At 33.4% G+C, this 23395-nt stretch overlaps 2 protein-coding genes across 13 annotated transcripts; one reads left to right on the forward strand and one right to left on the reverse strand.

Moving 5' to 3' along the window:
• Positions 1-131: 131 nt before the first annotated feature.
• Positions 132-12960, forward strand: LOC129288813 (putative pentatricopeptide repeat-containing protein At2g01510). 7 transcript variants are annotated; one of them, XM_054925586.1, is made up of 6 exons: positions 132-1009; positions 1708-1755; positions 2188-2371; positions 2471-2592; positions 3337-3471; positions 6667-9574. In XM_054925586.1, exon 6 carries the CDS (start codon positions 6790-6792, stop codon positions 9232-9234), a length of 2445 nt encoding a protein of 814 aa, XP_054781561.1. In that variant the 5' UTR covers positions 132-1009; positions 1708-1755; positions 2188-2371; positions 2471-2592; positions 3337-3471; positions 6667-6789; the 3' UTR covers positions 9235-9574. The 7 variants fall into 7 exon arrangements, with proteins under 7 accessions (XP_054781561.1, XP_054781570.1, XP_054781573.1 ...); XM_054925595.1 differs by lacking the exon at positions 1708-1755; XM_054925602.1 differs by lacking the exon at positions 132-1009 and adding an exon at positions 12861-12960 and having other exon boundaries at positions 1034-2371; positions 6667-9135.
• Positions 10120-15797, reverse strand: LOC129288833 (aspartokinase 2, chloroplastic-like). Of its 6 annotated transcripts, none has more exons than XM_054925627.1 (13): positions 14905-15795; positions 14733-14815; positions 14580-14620; positions 13802-13956; positions 13498-13647; positions 13276-13371; positions 12915-13031; positions 12103-12222; positions 11916-12008; positions 11722-11838; positions 11335-11496; positions 10959-11021; positions 10120-10653 (listed from the first exon to the last, which is right to left on the reverse strand). In XM_054925627.1, the coding sequence occupies exons 1-13, from the start codon at positions 15301-15303 to the stop codon at positions 10516-10518; spliced, it is 1734 nt and encodes a 577-aa protein (XP_054781602.1). In that variant the 5' UTR covers positions 15304-15795; the 3' UTR covers positions 10120-10515. The 6 variants fall into 6 exon arrangements, 5 of the variants coding, with proteins under 5 accessions (XP_054781602.1, XP_054781607.1, XP_054781592.1 ...); XM_054925632.1 differs by having other exon boundaries at positions 11335-11451; positions 11716-11838; XM_054925617.1 differs by having other exon boundaries at positions 11716-11838.
• Between the last annotated feature and the right edge of the window lie 7598 nt (positions 15798-23395).

The raw sequence follows: 23395 nt of genomic DNA on the forward strand, positions 1-23395 counted from the left end.
TCCCTTCCCTTCATCAGCTTGCTTGAGGACTTTTTTCTTTTGGATAAAATCCTTTTTGTTGTTTAAAGACGAACTTGCTCCGACCTTGCGCGCGCGCGAGTTTTATTTTAATGTGATACGCGCAAAACATAAAAATATTTTTGAAATATTTTTTTTAGGACTATTTACCTCGACAGCCTAGATGGAGAGAGAGATTTAACGTGACAAAACATAAAAATATTTTTCTTTTTTTTAAAAAAGAAGTTAATGCGACAAGTGAAGTTTTAAATATTATACTAGATAGGTATATTTCCCAAAAACGTTTGACTTAACAAGCAAGTTAAATTTTAAATATTATACTTTATAGGTATATTGGCCAATTGTGCTCTAAGGTTTACTTTGAGGCCTCATTGATCAGGTTTTTTTTTTTTTGGTAAATTGTTTTGATGGACAATTGATCAGGTTTTTTTATTATAAGGTCTTGATTGAATAATATATCTCCCTTCCCTATCCGTCATTCTCCTAGGAGAATCCTGGTCGGCCAGTTTTTTTAATTTTATTTCTTTTTGTCTGGTCAGTTGATTAGCTTCATCTGTCGTAGTACTGATTTTAAAATTGGAATTAGTTTCATCTTCTGAGTTCAAAGCAATTTTTCTCATTTTATCTTTCACAACAGTGTTATACAATCCACATAGCCAATTCACTCAGCAAAATAAGGCTTCTTGTTGGTGCAGCACATCATCTTCCCATGCTTAATTATTCCCTCCCTCCCAACGCCTTCCAACGCATTGGAATGCATCTTTGTTTTAAACATTGTCAACAACATTTTTGTATCTTTTGCTGGCCTCAAACGGTGTTCTGTTCCGTATGAGAGATATCACCGTCCGTTCCTGCTCCATTTTATAACTTAGCCCTGCTTCGGTTGCTCCATTCTCATCACAAACTTGCCTCGCCGTGCATTGCTTGGTGGTCTCCTTCAATGGGCTCTACCAGTGCCGTGCATGTCTTCGTGACCTATGGCACCGTTTAGGTAACTCTTCTTCCTGATTTGTTCATTTTGTTTCATTCTTCAAACGGCAAATCCTTTTTTTTTTTGGAATAAAAATGGATAACCTTCATTCAACACTGTAACCAAAGAGAGGTAAGAAACGGTAAATCTTCGAAAAGATCTGGCAGTGCATTGAGAGTATCACAACATGAGACGCACCGGTGTAAGCATGGCACATTGAAGAAGAAGCAACTTGAGTGTTCTTCGTTTACTGCGAGAGTGTTGCAAAATGGAGTGCATTGTGCAGACTTGGAACATCGCAGACGAAAGAATTGAAATATGTGTGCTAGGTATTCGATGAAAGTCCTAAATGAAAAATTAGTAATCGAAATTGATACTGGTATAATTTTTTCCCTGGCTTTGCATTGGTTTTTTCTTGAGTGGTTGCTGATAAAAATTCACTCAGTTATTGTGAATCGCATTTTCTTCTTGATGGTACATGCTGTTGGACACTCTCTCAAATTTCCCTGCTCTTATGTGAATTTCTTGCGAATCTGAATGACAAACTTATATGTACGCTAGATGGTTGATGAAAGTGTCGGATGAAAAATTATCAATTGGAATGACTTTACGTTAGAATTGATATTGGTATAATTTTTATTGTCTCTGGACTGCTTTATTCTTGATTAGTGGCTGAAAAACTAAGGATCTGGGTGAGTAACTGATTTTATTACATTTAGGTTGGATGTTGGTGAAGGCAAAGAAGTCAGTCTTGAGAAGTATCCAAAGTCAGCCTTCAACCCCAATGCATTAAACATCTTGGATGACTAAGTTCTTACACACACACTATACATATATTTGAATCAGATTTAGATCCATATCCAAACATTTGATTCTCGTAATCTGGCAGCATCTTCTGAATGAATTAACAAACCATTGTTTTGAGATTGCAACCGATAAAAGTGGATGTTCTAAATGAAATAGCATCTTCATCTTTTTCACTTGCATTCTCTTTTGACTGTCACGGGTTTAGCAGTGGTGATGTATAAGTTCTAGAGGTGTAAATAATGGAATCCAATGAAAATATATCTGAAGCATTTTGATGCCTTTTATCATGTCGTCTCTTTTTTAATATCCTAGCAGCATGAAATCCCATTTTTGATGTTTTTGTGGCGATTATTTAATTGGCTTCAATTATTTTAATCTTAAGCAACATGCAGCCCTTTTTACTCTGCAACAGTGTACAACAACAACAACAACAACAACAAGCCTTTATCCCACTAGATGGGGTCGGCTACATGGATTGCAAGACGCCATTGTGCTCTATCGTTTATCAAGCTTTTAGAAATATTATTAATTAAGAGATCGCGTTCAACAACTTCCAAGAGTGTACTCTGCAACAGTGTACAAGTTTCTAAATTTCAATAGACTTAATAGACTTATAGTTTTGATAGTCTTCATATTACAGTAGTTACTGAACCCCAATTTTTTTGTTTGATCTAGGATATTGCTATTGCTGAATAGGCCCCACACACTTAATAAGGCTTGGACTTGCTCTTAACTTCTCTACATTCTATTTTGAAATCCTCAATTCCCCAGATCTTGCTTGTAAACTTGCTAAGCAGGTATCATCTCGTTATAACTATAATTCCAAGACATTATTATAGCAAAGATTAATGTTGATGGGTCCTAAATATTGCTTGCATATCTTAACAGTGTTTTCTGAAGAAAAATTAGTATATGGAAAAGTTACACGTATGTCACTGACAAATGTATTTATATTTGTTTGTCAGATTGCACTTCACTGTTGGTATAATTTATTTTGTATCAAATATGTAATATTAATTATTGTAAATTACATTGATTTGTTCGTGTTTGGACAGAGCAAAGTGATGACTATTGATCAAGTCCACGAATAAGATATATTCTGTAATCATATAATTATAGTAATTTGTGTTGAAAGAAAATGAAGTTCTTGTCAACTAATTCCTGATTTGAAAGATTTTATTTCTTGCCACAAGTTTCTTCTCTTCATAATGAGAGAAGGAATCCCATATCCTTATGAAATCTGCCATTAGCCCCTTAAATCGTACCTGATATGTATAAATTTTGTTCAATCCTTTATGTAAATGTTTTTGAGGAAGGCCAAAAAATTCGCTTATTTTGGATGACTATCTTAGACAAGTGCTGCTTTGGATTTAGATTTGTTGGATACAGAGGCATTCCTTAGAGCATTAAATACCTGCAAGAAATTGATAAATAAAGAAAAATAAGTAATAATTGAAACAGATAAAGGAAAAATTATAGCAATTTATCTCTTACATTGTCAAAGAATGAGTTACTAATTCTGAAGAATGATGTTTGAACAGGCTGCAAGTTTCAAACTCGAGGAAGCCATCCAGTTACTTCTGGTTTGTAATGAAGGTGGGGGCAGGGTCACATCTATCATCATCACATTATCCTCCAACAAAAAATGTTGATTCTTGGACTGGTCACCCCTCAAGGTAATATAGGCATTGGTTGCCATGTGTTTATGTTATAATTTGTATCATTTGTTGGTCACGCTGCTCCCTTCCATAATTAATTCACTGAACTGAAAAAAGATACTACCTTGAAACTTGAAAGTAGCGGTGGTCAAAATGGAGATGAATTATGCCCTCCATTACCTGTTAAGAGAGAAACCATTTATGATGATCCAATGCATTATGGGTATGTTTGCTCTTCTCGGTGATTAATGCCTCATTTTTCAATCAAGATGCATATTCAGTGCTTTTGCATTCTTTGAATTGCTTGCTTGACGTACCTTTTATATCTAAACATTGTGTCTCATGGCTTCCTAAAACATGCTAAACATGTTTGTATCTACTTAAATCTCACTAGACATTAAATGCTGCATTTTGTATACACCAAGTGAAATTAAAGAGTTTTTAACTCTCATTTTATATTTTGTATCTTATTGAAACGCATCATCTTGTAGTTCAAAAGATTTTATCTCACAAATTACTTGTAAGTCTGTCTGTCCTTCATGTTAGAAAAAGACAGATTGCGTGATTGAGTTCTATTTTTTTTAAACCCCATTTTCCATAGAATTTCTTTCTCAATCTGATTCCTCACATATAGGTAGTCTCTAATTTTTAATTTTGCCTCATTTAAATAATTATCAATAATGAAACTATCTCATTCTTCTATCATCTACTGATCTACATATTTGGTAGGTGACTAAGTAATTGTTACTTATCATTGCATGTGCCCATTTTATCCCACAGTATATTGTTGAAAAGGACATTATTGATAATAATTTATTTGTGAGATTATATTTTTTGGGGTGAGAATTAAATTAGAAACTACCCATCTTCGAGATTCCAAATTAAGAAGTAAATTTTATGAGGAAATAGAGAAAGCAAATTGAAAGATTTTCGGAAAGACTAGAGATAACGTTAAGAAAATTTATAAGCTCAATTTTATGATCGAGCTCCATCTGTCTACAATACTTTAGGGCTACAGACAGTTCTCTAAGTAGTTTTGTATTTGTTCTCAATCCTGTTTGTACAATTTACTATATATTTCATGTTGCTCTTCATGTCTTATAGAATTGAATTGAAATATTCATGTTGGTAGATTTCATTTGACAAACTTCTTATTCGTGCAATGCACGAGGAATAACTGGCAAATCAAATTGTGTATCGAATCTTTTTTTTTTTTTTTACAGAAGATTTGACATTTAAAATTATCAAATTTAAATGATCAAAATTAAAATCTACGTAATCATTCACATTATTTAAATTATGAATATGCATGATGTAGTTGAAGCCGTTCTCTTTCTTTGCATATTTCATCTGATTAATTTTAAGTTATTTATTCACACTTATTAATTGAAAATGTTCTTTTCATCTTAATCAACTATCTTCCGCATAACGGGCAGCGTTTAACTCTAGAAGTTTGTTGGATGAAGGATCGATAATTTAAGAAATACTTTCTTTCTTTCTTTCTTTCTTTTTTTTGAAAATTTAAGAAATACTTTCAATTACTATGCGAAGTTATTTTTTAGTCAAACTATATAAATTTATTTAATACTTAGTTGACAGTAAGAAAATTAATTAGATTGTACTTTTAGCTTTGTTGTAATATTTGATATTTTATAATTTTTATTAATTGTTATTAATTTAAGTTATACTAAGAAGTTTAGCATTAGACAAAATTACTATTAAATTGTCTAATTGTTGTATGAAAATCATAACTCCTTTAATAATTCAAATTTATGTCAGGAAGTTTAATGTCAAAAGTAAACTTATGAATAAACTGTTAGAGGTTTTTTGAAGATATAATAACCGTTTCACCATAAAAAAGTGTTAATTCATTTAGAACGTTAAAAAGTTTCTTATTTACCTTCATTAAATTTAACGGAATTTTGTCTCTTAATGATCCGTATGGTAACATACATTTCGAATTCACTACTTTTTTCAATGAACATGAATTACATATTTATTGACATGATTAAAATTGCATGAAAAAATAAGTACTGGAAATTAAAATTTGAAATATATTAAGTCACGGTCATTATTTAAATTCTTATGATCTAAATTAAGAATATCTATGATTTATTTGGTAGTTTTGATTTCTAAGAAAAAAAAATTAGGTTCACTTTTATATATCTAATGTTAAAACAATTCATTCTCATTGTTTTCAGTGAAGTTACTAATTCCATCTAAATTATTTATCATTCGTGAAACACATAGAATTTGAGTTTAACAGATTTAGATTTGATGGGAGGCTCAAGTCCACTTACAATATTTCAATTACAGTTATTTGATTTCATCAATTCTTGAAATGCAAGACTTCAATTTTTTTGTCATCTTTTTAAGGGTCAAGGTTAACTACTTAAATGTTCTCCGTGAAAGATAGTTGAAAATTAATGTGGTTAAATTTTTAGTTATTTTGTCAAAATTACTTTTGAGAACAAATAATAGTTAGTACACCAATTTAAAGGCATTTATTGATTTGAAATTTTTATAATTTCATTAATAACCTAAGTTAAATTTGTTTGAATTTTTTTACAAAAATATGTAATCAATTATATACATGATTAGAATAGAATGAAAAATCAAGTATTGAAACTTTAACAACTAAAATATGTTTACTATCCAACTTTATTTAAATCCTACCTTATACTCCTTCCGTTTAAAAATATAAGATATTTTTTGAAGAGTTAAATGTTTAAAAATGTAAAATATTTTTAATATTTCAAGATGTAATTATTGTCTTTTTTTTTAAGTGTTTGTATTGATTAATCACTTTATATTTATTGTAGGGTATTTAATAGAGGTAATTGTAAAAGATAAAGTTAATTTAAAAGTAGGTAATTATTTTATTGGGAGTGAGATTTAATTAAAAATACTTTACATTTTTAACAAAAAAGGAGTAGTTATATTTCTACTTTAATATAATTAATTCACATGGTGCTAATTGAAATTGATGTTGTTGTCATCTGAATTGTTTATTACTCATGCAATGCACAGAGTTTGAGTTCAACTGCTCTTTAATAAAAGGGAGAATAATAATTTGCTTCTAAAATTTCAATTAAATAATAGTTAGGTACTAAGAAATTTTTTAAAAGTTGAACCATAAATATTAATTCAGACTATTACAAATTTTGAAATCCCACATTCTCACTGCATTATCGAAATATATTGACGCTGCAGATAGATTTGGGCTCTTGGCATTTTTGGGTTATAGTTGGGCATGAAGCGGAAGCCATTTCCCTCGTGGATGCTGCATTTTCGCGCCAAACTGCATCTCCGAGTTTGGGTTCTTTTTGGTAAATTATGAGGAAGCCATACATGAGGACAATTGCTCCTCTAAGAGCTTCGCTATCTCCAAGACCGCTCCTTCAGCCTGAAAACCTTACGGATGCTTTTTCCGTCAAGACTGGCTTCAATCCCAGCACGTGTCGTATGAATTTCCAGGTCAAGAACTCTATCCAACGAGGGGATTTAGGACTAGCCCGTAAGTTGTTTGATAAAATGCCTCAACAGAATACCATCTCCAAAAATATGATGATCATGGGGTACATAAGAGCTGGTAATCTTTCTAGTGCCAGGCAGTTGTTTGATTCAATGACCGAACGTACGGCGGTTACCTGGACCATCTTGATCGGAGTATTTGCTCAAAACAATCAAGGTCACGAAGCTTTTAGTCTTTTTGCTGAGATGTGTAGGTGGGGCACACACCCAGATTATATCACCTTTGCCACTCTCCTGTCCGGATTCAGTGAGTCTGACTCTGTATGCCATGTAAACCAAGTTCATGCCCATATTATTAAGCTGGGGTATGATTCAACCTTAATGGTTTCCAACTCCTTGCTCGATTCTTACTGTAAGACCCGTAGTCTTAGTTTAGCTTGTCACCTGTTCAAACATATGCCTGATAAAGATTCTGTCTCTTTCAATGCATTATTGACAGGACTCTCAAAAGATGGAATGCATCAAGAAGCAATAAATCTCTTTTTTGAAATGCAGAAATTGGGTTTTAGGCCTACAGATTTTACTTTTGCCGCTATTTTATGCACAGGTGTGGCATTGGATCACATGGTATTTGGGCAGCAAGTTCATGGCTTTGTAGTGAAGACAAGTTTTGTCTGGAATGTGTTCGTGGCTAATGCATTACTTGATTTCTACTCTAAGCATGACTGTGTTTCTGAAGTGAAGAAACTTTTCGATGAGATGCCAGAACTGGATGGCGTCTCTTACAATGTACTCATTACATGTTATGCTTGGAATGGCCAACTCATAGAATCTTTTGATCTTTTCCGGGCATTACAGTATACTAAATTTGACCGCAGGCAATTCCCATTTTCAACCATATTGAGCATCGCTGCAAATACTCTAAACCTGGAATTGGGCAGGCAAATTCATTCCCAAGTTATTGTGACAGGTGCTGATTCCGAAATTAAGGTTGGAAATGCTTTGGTTGACATGTATGCTAAGTGTGGCAAATTTGACGAAGCAAATGGGATTTTTGCAAATCTTACCCATCAAAGTTCAGTTCCTTGGACAGCCTTGATATCAGCTTATGTTCAGAAGGGACTCCATGAAGAAGGCCTGACTCTATTCTTTGAGATGCAGAAGCGCAAAATAGGTGCTGATTCAGCCACTTATGCTAGCATCTTAAGAGCCTGTGCAAGCTTAGCCTCACTTTCACTGGGAAAGCAGTTACACTCGTACATAATCAGATCCGGATACATTTCAAATGTATTCTCTGGAAGTGCACTGCTTGACATGTATGCAAAATGTGGATCCATGAAAGATGCGCTTCATATGTTTCAAGAGATGCCTGTAAGGAATTCCGTCTCTTGGAATGCACTAATTTCAGCTTATGCACAAAATGGAGACGGTGACCTTACTCTTAGATCATTTGAACAAATGGTCCATTCAGGTTTGCAACCAGATTCAGTCGGCTTCCTTAGTGTTTTGTGTGCCTGCAGCCACTGTGGTCTGGTTGAAGAAGGATTAAAATATTTCGACTCCATGACTCAAACTTATAAACTTGTTCCAAAAAGAGAACATTACGCTTCAATGGTTGATATGCTGTGTAGGAGTGGAAGGTTTAACCAAGCTGAGAGACTGATCGCTCAGATGCCCTTTGAACCTGATGAAATAATGTGGTCATCAATTCTTAACGCATGTAGAATTCATAAGAATCAAGAGCTAGCAAAGAAAGCATCAGACAAGCTATTCAATATGAAAGTGCTTAGAAGCGCTGCTCCATATGTCAGCATGTCCAATATCTATGCAGAAGCTGGTGAATGGGATAGCGTAAGCGTGGTAAAGAAGGCTATGAGAGAGCGAGGAGTTAGAAAAGTCCCAGCTTACAGCTGGGTAGAAGTTAAACATAAAGTTCATGTTTTCTTAGCCAATGACAAGGCTCACCCAGAAATGGAAGAGATTAGGAAGAAGATTGATGAGCTGGCTGAGCAGATGGAGAAAGAAGGGTACAAACCCGACCCAAGTTGTACCCTTCACGATATCGATGAGGAACTCAAGATAGAGTCTCTTAAATATCACAGTGAGCGTCTTGCCATTGCGTTTGCACTTATTAGCACGCCAGAAGGGACACCTATCCTGGTGATGAAGAACCTCCGAGCATGTACTGACTGCCATGCGGCCATCAAGGTAATCTCCAAAATAGCTAAAAGGGAAATCACAGTCAGGGATTCAAGCAGATTCCATCATTTTAGAAATGGATTTTGCTCTTGCGGGGATTACTGGTAGTCTTTTTTTTTTTTTTTTTGGAGACAATCTAAATCCCTGACTTGATTTCTCCTGTAAGAGCAAAATGCATGATTTTTTGGTCAATTAAAAAAAAAACCGTTACTTAGACCAAGTAACTTGAACCGACACTGAAAGCCATATTTCTTAGAAATGAAGATACTATCGCTGAAAATATAATGATTTGGTGAGAAGAGAACAATTATAGTCGTGCTCCTGCTGCGTGTGTTCTTAGTCCTAATTAGTATTCATTACATATTTGTGATAGTAATATCGTGTAATTCAAATGATCCACCCCATTTATTAGACTTCTTGTTTTTGTTGTATATGTCCTTTGTGCGTAAATAAAAAGGTGCTCATTGCTAAAGTTCATATTGAAATCATTAGTGTTGTAAAATATAATATCAAGAGTGCCCACTTAATATGATGTTAAGAGTTTAATACTATTAATAAGGATAATATTAGAAACTATGTAGCTTTTTGACAATTTAAATTATTTAATTAACTTTTAGTTGGTTTTTTATAATGCATGAGGTAATTAAAAGTCATTCAAATAAAGTATAATATTTTGCATAAAAATGTTGTGCATGGATAATGTTGAAAAAATGAGAAGCGAAAGTGTTTCTTAACCATTTCATCCTTATAATAGTTTCATAACTTTGCTTCACCTTATCCGTGAATATCGACATTTTTTGCAAAGCAATTGTTTGAAAATGGGTAGAAAAAACAGATGAGTAATAAGCAATGATGATATCTCAACTCAAAATTCTAATACTTAAATTTATAAATCCTTCTATTTTATTTTATTTTATTTTATTAAACCTAACCTGAATATAGTGATACTAACATCGCGAGTTGAATTTATATAGATATTCAAAATTTGTAGAATATGAATCAAATATGCATGTATCCCTGTTGACTAATGCAGCTCTTGTCTTGAAATAGACTCCGACTGGTTTATACAATCACAGGCTCCTTGCTCATTTCAGCTCATTTCACAAGGACCATAATCATTTCTGGCGCAAAGGGAACTCTCGAGAAGTAACAAGAACTTCCGGCTCCCGTGTTTATAATAGCCGCTTTCTTCGTTCTTTTGTTTTTTTGTTTTTTTTTGGGACCAAATTTCAACTGGTTTAGAACGAGCTATAGGTAACAAAACATAACCTAAAATTCCCAACCCAAGCTGTCCTGCGTTTCCATCGCACAAAGGAAGGTGAGAGAACGTGCTAATATTGATGAGCTGAGAATGACGTATATTTCTGCAAGGAGGCTCTCAAGCGTTGACTATGATGATGCTGGAACAGAACCATTTCCAGATTTGTATTGTTTCTCGTCAGCGAGTTGACTCTCAAAGAAAGCCGCATGGAGCGACCTGACACACTGCTCTGCTTCACTATCATTTACAACCATCGAGATATTAACCTGTCAAGAATGAGACAGAATGATCAGAAGGGTAACATCAAAATGAAAATTTTAGCTTATTGACTCGTCAGTGAGTGACTCCCTAGTCTAGAAAGCTGCTAGAATTAGAAGACATGAAGTAACACATGGGTGAGAAATCTCGTGCTAGCCAAACACGTTTTATGAGAAGGTAAGAATGAATGCACTCATGAGCATGGTTAACCGAAGATATTCTATGGAGCCTAGTGTGCTGGGCAATGAAAAGGTTGACAACTACCTAATAGCGCTTACGTGGAAAAAAAATAAAGAGTGAATAAGATGGATACCTTGGATGCGCCCTGAGAGATCATCTGAACAGTGACCCCAAGGGTTCGGAGAACAAGAAATGCCTGCAGTAACATACCGATCAGTAATTATTAGTTAAAATAAACAGCCAAACAAGATTTACAATTTCTAGCAGATTTAAATCAGCTTGAGCCAGAATAAGGCAAGAAACAATGTATAAAATTGTGGGCTTTAGTCCAAGATGTTGATATTGACAATGGCCCAAAGTCAGATAGAGAACAGAAGAGAAGGAGCAAGGACCCAGATAATGGGATGGTCCTAGCCATGAAAAAATCAATCAAAACTGGATACAACAAAGCAAAAACTTCGGCATAAATCAAGGACTAACATTCAAACAGAGAGAACGCTATACTGAACCTTCTCCAATATCAATGATGACCTCTGAACATTTCCAATGAGAGAAATGATGGATTTATTTTGTTGGAGATCTACCACAGCTATTTTCTTCAGTTCTTCAACAACATGGTCAAGCTCCTGCCCAAAAAGAATGGGTGACAGGCACTCAGATTCATGCAATGGCTGGATTACATAAATCCAACACAATAGGATATGATTAACATAATCATGGATTCAACAAAAGGAACAAATCGTCAGTTTATATAATTTATACAAAGCTGCATATATGCTCATCTTAGACTCATGCAATGCTCAAAACCCACATCTAGTTATACAAACTAGAAGCCCTCATGCAAATCAAATGCAAGAAACAGAAATTTGAAAAGGAGCATATTGTCGTACACTTGCCTGTTGAATCAGCTCTCTGCTCCAAAGCCTTGATGGATCTAATGTCAAGGAAATACTGACTTCGCTAGTAGCTACAACATCCACTGATATTCCTAAATCTTCAAAAATTGAAAAAACCTGCATAAATAAGAGAGAATGAAGACTTGAAGTTGATCAATCATTTGTACAGCTACCCTAGGCATTAGCTTTCTCACCTTAGCAAGGAAGCCATACTGACCAAGCATGCGAGTGCTAACAATATCCAACATGGTAACATTACGCTTCAAAACAATGCTAGTAAGTACTGCCTGCAAGTGAAAAGGGAAATTTTAACATTGTCTAGTTTTCCAGATTATAGTGTCATTTAGTTATTATTGATTCCAATAACGAATTGCTACAAACCTCACTCATATCCCTTGTCTTGGTGATGACAGTACCCGGAGCCTTTGGATTGTAAGAATTTTTAACCCTAACTGGAATATCACCTTCTCTAGCAGGTCTCATAGACTGTGGATGCAAGACCTGCAAAAGGAACATATTGGAGAAATGACTGATACTTTCCTTTGACAATGCATTAAAATAAGACTGAAAGTACCATCATTTGGTCCCCTAAGAATCATGCTGTCAACAACATTATGAGTGATCACTTGTTTTAACAGATCAAGCACTGTTTTCCGGCAAAGAAAATATGATAATCTTGAGATACATACCAAGACTATCAATATTGGAGACACATACAGTATGGGTACTGCTGCCATCATGAGGTATTAATGATTCACAAATAATATAACATTAAAGCAATGATACACGGAGCCAACTTAAAGGCACAAGCAGGCAGGCAAACTAGAATCTTTAAAGGGAGAATGACATTTAAGGCCCTCCCAAGGGAATTTATAACAATAAGAGCCCATTAATTTTGTATCGAATATCGTCTTGTGAAAACATATATGTTGTAGTTAAAAAATGAACCTTGACTTGTATTTTTTTTTTTTTATTATGGTTTCCTTAGAAATTTATCAAGTTAAAGTTTAGCTTTTAATAACAACGTATACATATTTTCACAATACAATATAAAAAACTGATAGGCCCTTGTTGTGATAAATTCTCTTGAGATGGCTTTAAATGTCATTCTCACATCTTTAAATTCTTGTATATACAAGGGAGAAGCTGCATAGGATATTATCAGCAGAACTCGAGAGTAAATATAACAATACCTGAGCACCAAAGTAAGCAAGTTCAGCAGCCTCATCAAATGTCAAATATGGGACAGGTTCTGCTTGTGGGCATATATTTGGATCACAGGTTAAAACACCATCAACATCTTTCCATACCTGTTTAAGAGACTACAATCAATTTGTTTCCTTTTCTCCTATATTTAATCTTGAAAAGGTAATGAAGTTATGCAGATCATTATGCAGCAACGGATGCTAATGTTTCATATACATTCTGAATTTTATTGAATGAATTCCCAGTGACACAGCCAATCTTGATATCAAGCTTCTCATTCAAGATACGAACAAAGTCCACTGACATGCTACGTTCTTGATATGCATAACTAGGTTTCTATATATTAACCTGGATTTCAGGCAACGCCAGTGCTCTACCAATTGCTGTAGCTGTCAAATCACTACCACCTCTACCCAGTGTTGTTACTGCGCATGATTTCCAGCCCTAGAAGAAGAAATAAAAGGAAATATATCAGTTTTCTAATTCAGGAGTTTGCAATTCAGCAAAGCAAACATCCAGAGGGGTAAAAAAATGAAAAGAAGAGTTTGAAAAGTAAGGCATCAATTAGACCTTTCCAAGGAAGCCTGTTACAACTGGTATAGCAGAGTCAGAGACCCAATCTCCGCATAATCTCTTTGCAATTGCAGGGTAAGTTGCTTCCAGAATATCCGCATTTGTAAAGTCATCGGTGGTAATAAAACCAATCTCAAATGCATCATACTGCCAGAACAATAAATTAGCAATAAGTCACTAGGGATAGTGACTATAGATAAAAACTGAATAACTTATTCCTAGCTAGACAAACTTTCTCTATAATAAAAAGTGAAGCTTTTTAGTTCAATATGACTTAGATGAGCAGACCAGGAGTACATACTTGGCGAGCCTTAACACCCATTTTATTTAGATATGCAGCAAAGATCCTAGTGGACATGCGCTCTCCAAATGAAACTAAATTGTCTCTCGTTCGTGGTGTCAACTCTTTCATCATGGCAATCCCCTTCAGAAGTTGCTCCAGTTCTTCTAGATGATCTAGAAATAGTTGCAGCCAGAAAATCAGGGTCAGCAAAGATGTGAGCATAAACAAATGACAATGACGTGAACAACCATGCTACTGAGAGGACAGAAGATATATGATAGAAATAGTTCAATTAATGAGTTACTTCTGGCAGTGGAGTGTTAAAATTAAAAGTTTGTACTCTGTATAAGTCGATAATTGATCCATTGTTCTCCAATAAATTAAACATAAACAATACTTTGATCTGCCATCATTTAGAGAAATAGAATTCTATTTTCTAATTCTTCGTATATTGGGCTACTATTTCATCAAGGGATCGAAAGACGAAACCAGCTCAAACCATGCTTCCATCTTTAACTGTGACAACAATCACAATTACGGTAAAAAATTTAGTCTCGCTCAAACTAGTGCCAATTCCATATGCTACGTTAATGGTGCAAAACTATGCATGCATAAGAATCTAAATACATGTTCAAGTTAAGCACATGCATGCTAATCCTTTGACCCATATAGCAGAGTTCAGGACAGCGGACAGCCAAGGTGAGTTTCTCATAAGAAGGCCATGCCCATGATACAAAATAGATATTCATTTTGTCCAATTTTGAACAAAAGATCTAATGTGGAGCAAGTAACTCACTTGCAATAACAGATCTGTCCACTTTAAGCTCATCCAGGGTCCTGAATGAGGGAGAAGCATGCAATCAGAAGACATTAGTCAATCAGGATGTGATTTAAAACACGCATTTCCATTCCAAATAGAAAAGTAAAATGAAAGACGCGTTGCTCTTGCCTGAGATGCAGGTCTTTTATAAAGCTGAGTTCATCAATACATGACGCGTGGGCAACACCACAACTGACGGCTTTTTCTCCAGCCTAACAGATTATTTACGTTTCCTTATACTTATCTTTACCAAGAGAGATAAGAAAAGAACATTGACATGAAATAAACCAGAAAACAATACCGATAAAAGCTTGTTAGTCGTCTTTCCCATCGCAGAGAGAACAATTATAGGATTCTCTTCTGGGAAGCTAAGAATAAGGCTAGCGACCTCTTTCATTCTCTCTGCAGTAGCAACAGACGAGCCGCCAAACTTCATGACGCTCGTAAAACATTTCTTCGTTTCACCAAATTTCTGATGTTCAGTCTCATCCTTCACAAGTAAATCACTTTTTGCAGCTTTGCAACTAGTACTGAATGCCACCCGTTCCCTTGAGAATCTTCTTACACAGCATAACCCAGAAACAGAAGAAACAGATGCGGCAAAACCAATTCGTCGTGATAACAGAGGTTGGCAATGCAAACTGCTCGAAGTCACGGAGAAGGTGTTTTTAGCCCCACAAAGTTGCAGAGCACTCGCCATGCTTATTCAGTTAACGCTAACGCGTCTTTAGGAGCTTGACGAAAAAATGGCCTATTTCAATCAGTTATTTCGACAGATGATTCAAATGGGAAAGAATTCTCAGAGATCTGAATCAGTTAAATGCTTCCACTTCTCCGAAATTATATCCGCACGTCATTCAAGCAAGGTTGATCAGTCACAACATTGCAATGGTTTAAATATTACTGCAAAAGCAAACAAAAAATCACATCCATGTATTTTTCCCGCCGTTCGGCCAGAGAATGGAGGGGGGAAATGCACGGACCGATTGTCCGAAAGAATATCGACAAACTGAATGAACGATAGGGTTTAGGCGCACTTTGGTGGGTTCAGAGAGAGAAGCTGCGCGGTCGTTTCAACTTTGACCGCGAGCTATCAAGCTCCGAAGGAGCAACCAGGAAGGTGGCTCGTTCGGCGGCTCTCTTCTTGGTTTTTTTTCCTGTGGTTTTTCCAGCACCCAACTTTTGAGTCCGCCTGTAATTTCCAAAACGTTTTTTAAAAAAAAAAGATTGCTCGCTAGTTTCGTTGAGGTTTGGTCCGCCTTTTCCTCGAGAAGCCCCTTGGGTTTTGTTTGTCGAAACAAACGGCAGACGTAGGGTCTTTAAAAAAAAAAAAAAAACAATTGAACTTGGAAGTATCCTTATTTTAAGGTCTTGTTTTCACTTTCTGTTTTTGGTCAATCTTTTTCACACGTTTTATTACCCAAAAACTTCTCACAAAGGGTTTTTTAAATAAAATACGAATTTGAAATCTATTCCCTCTGATCCCGTATCACTTCAACATACTTTATCAGAATTAAAATTTTAAATTTTATTAACTTTATTTTAAAATTTAATAAATTTTCACCTTCACTCATAACAAATATTTTTAAATCTCATTACTGATATTTTTATTTAAAATATTTAATAAGAATAAAAATATAAAAAAAACATTGAGAATTAACAATTACCTTTTAAATAAAATTAATTTTTTTAAATTTTATAAATAGAATTAGATGAGTATATCACAATTCATCCATGGTATGGAGGAGTGTTCATACTCGCCGCACCCCGGTTATGGTTTGGAAAAAAAACAGAACCAAGTTTTGCAGAACTAAACAAGAGATGATTCGGAACACAGAACCGCTTCCAGAAATATGCATATTATTATTTTTTTATTAATATGTAATAGCTTTAAACAATTTAACTTAAGATAAAAAACTGATGACTTAATGCTATACTTGACATCTCACAAGCTTATTTAAGTTGTGTAATTCAACAATTTTATTATTATTGTACTTATAATTTAGAAGTCATTTGTGATTGTTATCTACTTGATTTTAAGTTGTGATTATATTCTTTTATTTCAAATTGTAACTCAGTGACTGAATTTGCATACTCATGTTTTGATTTTAAACTCAGTGAGTTAAGTAATCTAATAAATATTATTATTCATTTTTTTTTTTGCATGTTTTATCTACTTTAGTGAGATATTTTGATTCCAAACGAGACACCGGATAAAAATTAAATCACGTATATCTTTCAAGGACACATGCCATGGCTATCTCAAATCCTCGCCTAAATACTCCAAAATCCTAAATTGGAAAACACTAAACTAGACCAGCCTGCGAGACAAATAAATTGAGGAAGCGGACATGTGACCGGTTTGAAATTTTGATTTAGTTCGATGGAACCGATTCCGATCCGATTTTTTAAATCACGAAGCATCTACTTTATTAATAATCTGTGTGTTGCCCCGACGATTTTCCATTCACAATGGGGAAAACCATCATAATTATAAAACGACATGCGGTGGGTCATGACCAGTTAAATTTTATGCTTCGCTGTATGTTTTCCATGTTGATCTAAATTGACGATACTGATTTTTTGTAAACTAATCTATATTTTTTCTGGGCCAGAAAACTAATCTTTATTTTTTAAGTGATCAATTTCAAAACCTTTTCGCTGGATATTTTGTTGTGAATGTGGTTGTCGATTGATTGGTGATCACTGTTCTTTTTTTTTTCCCAGTAAAGTTGATTAGTGATTTCTGATCCTGCAGTGTTTCGCATTGACGGGTTTTTTCAGTGGCAATGTGGGCCAAGATAGTATCTGGAAATACGTTTGCAGGCCCAACCAAACACCATCACAGTTGCAAAACGACAATGTAGCGAGTCCTGAACTTGAGGTTCAACGTTTCAGCTCGTGGATACAAAAAAAAGTAATTCAATTTTCTTTTTTGTTTTTTTTTTTGGTTCTGTTAATCTATTTTGACAGTAAAGTGACATTTGAGTGGCTGAGGCCTGAAGCTGAAGGTAACATTTTGTTTCACATGATTTATTTCTACCAATTTAGATAATGCCATCGATTTGATTAAAATCCAAAAATTATTTGTTCTTAATTGATTAGCGTCAACAAAAAAAACTTAATTTAAAAATATTTGATGAATAGTTGATGCCATTAATAATTTTAAAATATTTAGATTGGTAATTTTTTTAATGTCCAGTTAAATTAATGCGTATTTCACGTTAGCATTTTGGGAAGTGCTATGGTTGAAGAAGAGAGAGTGAAAACAAAGACTTGATACTTAAAGTCATATATGAATCTGGTCTATAATAGTAAAATTACATTTGCCAAATGATAAAAGGCATCTTTATTCTACCGAAAAAATGAAAGAAAGGAAGAAAATAGTGGAGTGGAAATCAAGCGCCACGAAATAGTGGATCCAGAAAAAGCCACCGCTTCTATGCTTTTCAATGGGTTTTGACCAAAAAAAACATTTCAATGGGTTCGTCTGAGTGGTGGGGACTGGGGACTAAGCACGACAGGATGAGTAAATCACTAAATAATTAAAGTGGGGGTGTCAAATCGCCATTCACTCAATCCTATGAATGGCGAGCGGCTAATGAATTTGAAGCTCCCCGTGCTCTGATGTAATATGAGAATTTCCTTTTTTGCACTCCATCGAGACTGTAATATTTGTTATTATTAATTAATTTATAATATATAAAAAATATTAGTTAAAATTTTATGTTTTTTAAATGCTCATGTCTTTTTATTTATATTCTTAATTTTTCTAATAACATATGCATAATCTTTAAATACAGAGCATTTAAATATAATAAACTTAAAAAGACAAGGGTATAAATAGAGAAAAAACATACATTTTTGAACCAAATGATGTTTCCAAAAAAAGACATATATTGTGATCCCAAGAGAATATATTTTTGCCTTTTATATGAGACATCTAAGTCGTTTTTTCTTTTTAATTTGAAATAATTTTAAAGTTATTTTTTTATGACTCATTTAGTAACATGAAATTGGAATGAGGGAAATGAAATTTTTTAAAAAAAAAAAGTTTGGTACACAAGATATAGGTTCTCAAAGGAACCTGTTCAACCAAAATTGATGGAACTCCCCTATAAAACTAGATTGTATCAAACCTCTCTTTCACTTTTATCATTTTTAATCTTTTCTCATCCCACGATGATCTTTTCGATCTTCTCTTCTCTTCTTTGACGATGACCTACCTTCTTTCTTGATGTTACACATTGACTACAACAATGATAAAGTTATAGTAAAAGTTGAAGCCTGTGGTCAAATGAATAAGAAGGGCTCAATCCACCCACATCATCTCCTCCACCTCTTCCATGACATCTCTCAACTTCATTGTCACCATTGCAAGCAACTCTATTATCTCCTCCTTGAGTTTTTTTTTCAATCTCTAAACCCAACATCAAGTTCATTTTTCTCTTTGATTTCTATCTTCCTTGCATCTCCAAATTTGCACAACAACAGATTTTCTTTAACATGAATGATTATATTCATCTCAGTCCCTTCTAAATCTTCATTGTCAACATGAATAATTTCATTTTTCTTTCATTCCATTTTTTATGTGATTTTCTGTATTCATCTCAACACTTCTAGATCTGTTGGTTTTGATTTTTTTTTTTTTAGATGTTATATCCAACTTGTGGGTCTTTGGTTTGATTTCTTCTTCTTTGGTTCCCATGGCAATTGGTTTGATTTCTTTCTCTTAATTGGTGAGTGGCTGTGTTGAGGTGGTGGCAATGAGAATTATTTAAGGTGGTGGGTAGGGTTTTTTTTATCAAGAGCATTTAAGCCTTTTCACATAATAAATGAATATATTAATTAAAAACATCTCTATAATAAATAGTAATTTTGTATATTTTTATTTTTTTAATTTAGATTTTTAAATGTTTTTTTGAAACTAATTGAGTTTAATTAAATATTATTTAATTTTACTAGTCAATCTTCAATTTTAAAATGTTAACTACATAAATCTTGAATTTTAAAATATAAATGATATTTTCATACATTTGCTATTTATTTTTATCTTATTTATACAGATTTCATGAATCTAATTTAGAAAAAATAGATAGAGATTATTTTATATAAAACAATATAGGCACGTTGAAAATTAAGTTAAGAATAAAATTGCAGAAACTTTATTTATATTTATTTTAAGGTTTTTAATTAGGTTTATTAAGAATGTGTTTGTCATTTTATTAAATTATTAAGTTCTATTTAAGAAGAGACGCAGCACCCAACGCATCACTTGTTTTTAATGGAAAAGAGCACGTTTTTTTAATTGAAAAAGGGAACAGAGGAGGCAGCCGAATAATTTTGAGAAGAGCAGAGGCAACATAGTCGTAGGTGATAGCTCTTTGTCTTTTCTTTCCTTCAGCAGTATACAGTGCTGTTTGATGTTTAGTGCTGCGAAGAGCTAATTTTTTTTTTAGTATAATCAATTATAAATTATAACTTTAAATTTTAATAAAAATCTTTAATATTTAAAGAAAATTTTAGTTTATATTTATTTTAAATTGTTACTCTTCTCTACTCTATTTTTTAATTTTATGCTTTAATTATTATTATTAATTAAAATAATTTTATTGCATGATTTTTAAGTTATATATTTTATTTAAGGTTTTGTTTGCTGTAATCAATTGATATAATAATATAATAGTAATTTGGTTTAGTTTGAGTGATCACTCATGTTTTGTTTCTAGCGTGACTAATATAAAAATAGTTGTTACATTTTGGATTAAGGGAGATTTTAATTAATGTATAACTTAATTTGTTTATTTAATTTTTGAATGCTAATTTAAAAAATATATAATAAAATTAAAATAATAATGTAAATAAATTTAACTTATTTTTGGACAAGGAAGATTAATTTTAAGTAATTGGATTGTGATTGATTGTGTTACTTGTATTTAGTAATTTTCTCAATTCAATTTTTTAATTTATTTAATTTTAATTTATTTTTAAAATTAATTTTATCATAAAAAATTCTCTCGTGATTTAGCTTTTTATAATTCTAATTCAAATAATTAATTCATTAACTCTTAAAAAAATGACTCAGATTATGTTTTACTGTAAAATTTAATTTTTATTAATTTTAGTATTATTTAATAGTAGTTTCAATCTCACTCCCATCATCCTATCAAATATATTTTAAAACTCAATTTTACTTTCACTTTTATTAAAAACTTTTTCATTGTATCAAATGAGGCATTATATTTTTTTAAATAAAATGAAAAAGCCACAGACTTTATGAATACCAACGATCATGCTACTGAAAATTGAGCTTGTCATTGAACATCTGAACCAATCAATTCTCAATTTCAAAAACTAAAAGTCAAAATCATAGTTAAATTGTAATTGCATTGGTTCAAACAAGACATTCTAAACCTACACTAGTCTGGAATGAGTAATGAAATTAGTATAGGTATTACTATATTAGCTTCTTCATGCACAAGCGCAAAAGAATTTTTCATCAAAAGATTGCTGTCCCCTTAAACAATGTTGTTGCTCGGACGGTCTAGTTTAAAATAATCACTTTTTTACTGTGTAAATAAACAAACAGTCTCCGGGGTAGCTCTGCAGTGTTCACTTTTCTCATCGGCTTAAAATATTAAACTCCACATGTCTCCCGATCTTTTAAAATTGATACGTGTAATATAATACTCTATCCAAATTCTTCCGCCTGTCCCTATCAATCCCTTGCGGAAATCACAATTCAATCTTTGTTTTAACCAAGAAGGCTTCTAAGCGTAGAAAATCTAAAAATTAACTACATTATCAACAATTTGCACACGACACAGCTTACAATAGATTTTATATTTAAATTAATATTGAATATTGGTGCGTCACGCCTGACATCGATTCATTCACTACAATCCCGAAAGATTATGAATTTAAGAAACTATCGCTAAGGATAGGTATTTGAGTGGAAAGAGAGGGAATGGTGTAATTTCAACAGGCAAGTACGTGTTATCAAATAATTGAGGTGTGGGTCAATGTAAGGGCTGGCCTGCTTAAAGGTTGAGTTGAAAAAAACACATCCCATGGTAAATAAATGAAAAGGGACCAAGTGCCCAAAAAAAAGGGACCAATTTTGGCCCAAACTATCTAATTTGCAAAGTTTGGAAGCTCCCTACCCTCTCTCTAAACCAAAAATTGAAACATGGATTGCCAATGTTTAAATTCTCACTAAAAGAGTTGTTCACATTTTGTGCTCTACCATATCTCAAACAAAGATCTTCAAAAAAAAAACGTGAAAAAAAATCACTAATTGCAATTAAAAAGCAATGCATTAGGGGTTTTTTTTTTAAAAAAAAAAGAAGGTGTTGGTAGATTGCAGGTTGGGTTAAGAAATTAAGAACACAACTGAGCTGATCCAACCTGACCCATTTATTTTTCCAGTCAATCCAAATGGGCTTCACTGACCCAAATTTAATTGCAATTTTGCCCTGAAAAATTCAAGAATTGCGGCTTTGCTTTCAACACTTCAATTCGAGCTTGAAGAACAAGTTTAATGAGTTAGTTGAGTAGCTTTTGTTTTTGTTTTTTTTTTTAATTTCTTATACTGAACACGTGGGTTTAATCATTAATATTATAAGTGGATAAGCAATAAGATTCTACTTAATATTGGAATAATTTGCTTCGACGCCAACAACAAAAAAAAAAAATCAAAATTTTTGCAGCTAGATTGAAATAGATAAATTGCGAGGATGAATGGCGTGTAAACTTGATCACCATTCATGACGAGCAACTTCCTGGGCATTCAAAAACAGTTTCAAGTATATTTGACAATTTCTTACTCGTTCTGAAAGGGAGGAGGAGCATATGCCATATTCATTTGGGGTTTTCACCTTTTCTTTCATTCTTTGTTAATGGTATGGGTTGTAAAACTGTAATGCTATGTTTGAATATTTAGAGATTTGGATTTAAACCAAATCCGTTGTTTGAGTAGTTAAAAATATATAAATTTAGATTTGATTTAAATTCAAGTTTTACCTCAATTTTTTTATAATTTGAAATCTTTTCTAAACTTTTTTATTTTAAATCTTACTTCAATCTCTTTGTAATTTGATTGACCCGTCTGTGACACTAAACAGGACCAAACTGCCAATGACAACCAGAACTAGACAGCCATCACTGTCACCTACTGAGACCAAATCGTCGGATCGACTAAGATCGGAGTAAAGGCAACGACTGAGACCAAATGGCCAACTTCCACTAAAATCAAACTGCTAGCATCAACTAGTCTTGTCTTAAACCTATCCCATCCCTGTTGGTATAGGTAGTCCTGTTCTAGTTGGCACTAGTGGTTTAGTCTCGGTGAAAGTCAGTTGTCCAGTCATGGTCGTCGCCTGCACTTTGATCTCGATCGGCACTGGCGGTTCGATGTCAGTGGAAGTCAGCCAGTTGGTTTCAATCTTCACCTGCACTCTGGTAGCTATCAATTGGGGCCAACAATTAAGCCCTGGTCAATGCTGACGGTCTGATCCTAGTGGAAGTTAAACTATCTAGTTCCAATCATTGCCTATGATATGGTTTGATTGGAAGTCTGTCATTCAATCTCGATAGGCATTGGCGGTCTAGTCTCAATGAAAGTCGACTGTCCAAACCACCAACTTTGACTAAAATCAAACCACCAAAGTTGTTAAAGCTGCTTTTAAATTCAAACATATAATATAAACTTTGAAATTTTACTTAAGATCCAAACAAAAGATTTTAATATTATAATTTAAAATGTTTTATATTATCTAAACAAAAAATTTAGA

This window comes from Prosopis cineraria, unplaced genomic scaffold (genome assembly GCF_029017545.1).
Source record: "Prosopis cineraria cultivar Desert tree isolate PC_DT_omini unplaced genomic scaffold, ASM2901754v1 PC1, whole genome shotgun sequence".
In the NCBI taxonomy this organism is placed as follows: domain Eukaryota; kingdom Viridiplantae; phylum Streptophyta; class Magnoliopsida; order Fabales; family Fabaceae; genus Prosopis; species Prosopis cineraria.

Bases quoted from the DNA above. Each gene is read 5' to 3' on its own strand.
- LOC129288813 (XM_054925586.1), top strand. From the start codon at position 6,790: ATGAGGAAGCCATACATGAGGACAATTGCTCCTCTAAGAGCTTCGCTA.
- LOC129288833 (XM_054925617.1), bottom strand. From the start codon at position 15,303: ATGGCGAGTGCTCTGCAACTTTGTGGGGCTAAAAACACCTTCTCCGTG. The intron at 13,648-13,801 runs GTATGTACTCCT...TTGTTCTGGCAG, and splicing joins TGGGTGTTAAGGCTCGCCAA to TATGATGCATTTGAGATTGG. The intron at 12,223-12,914 runs GTATTGTTATAT...TTCCTTTTGCAG, and splicing joins TTGCTTACTTTGGTGCTCAG to GTCTTGCATCCACAGTCTAT.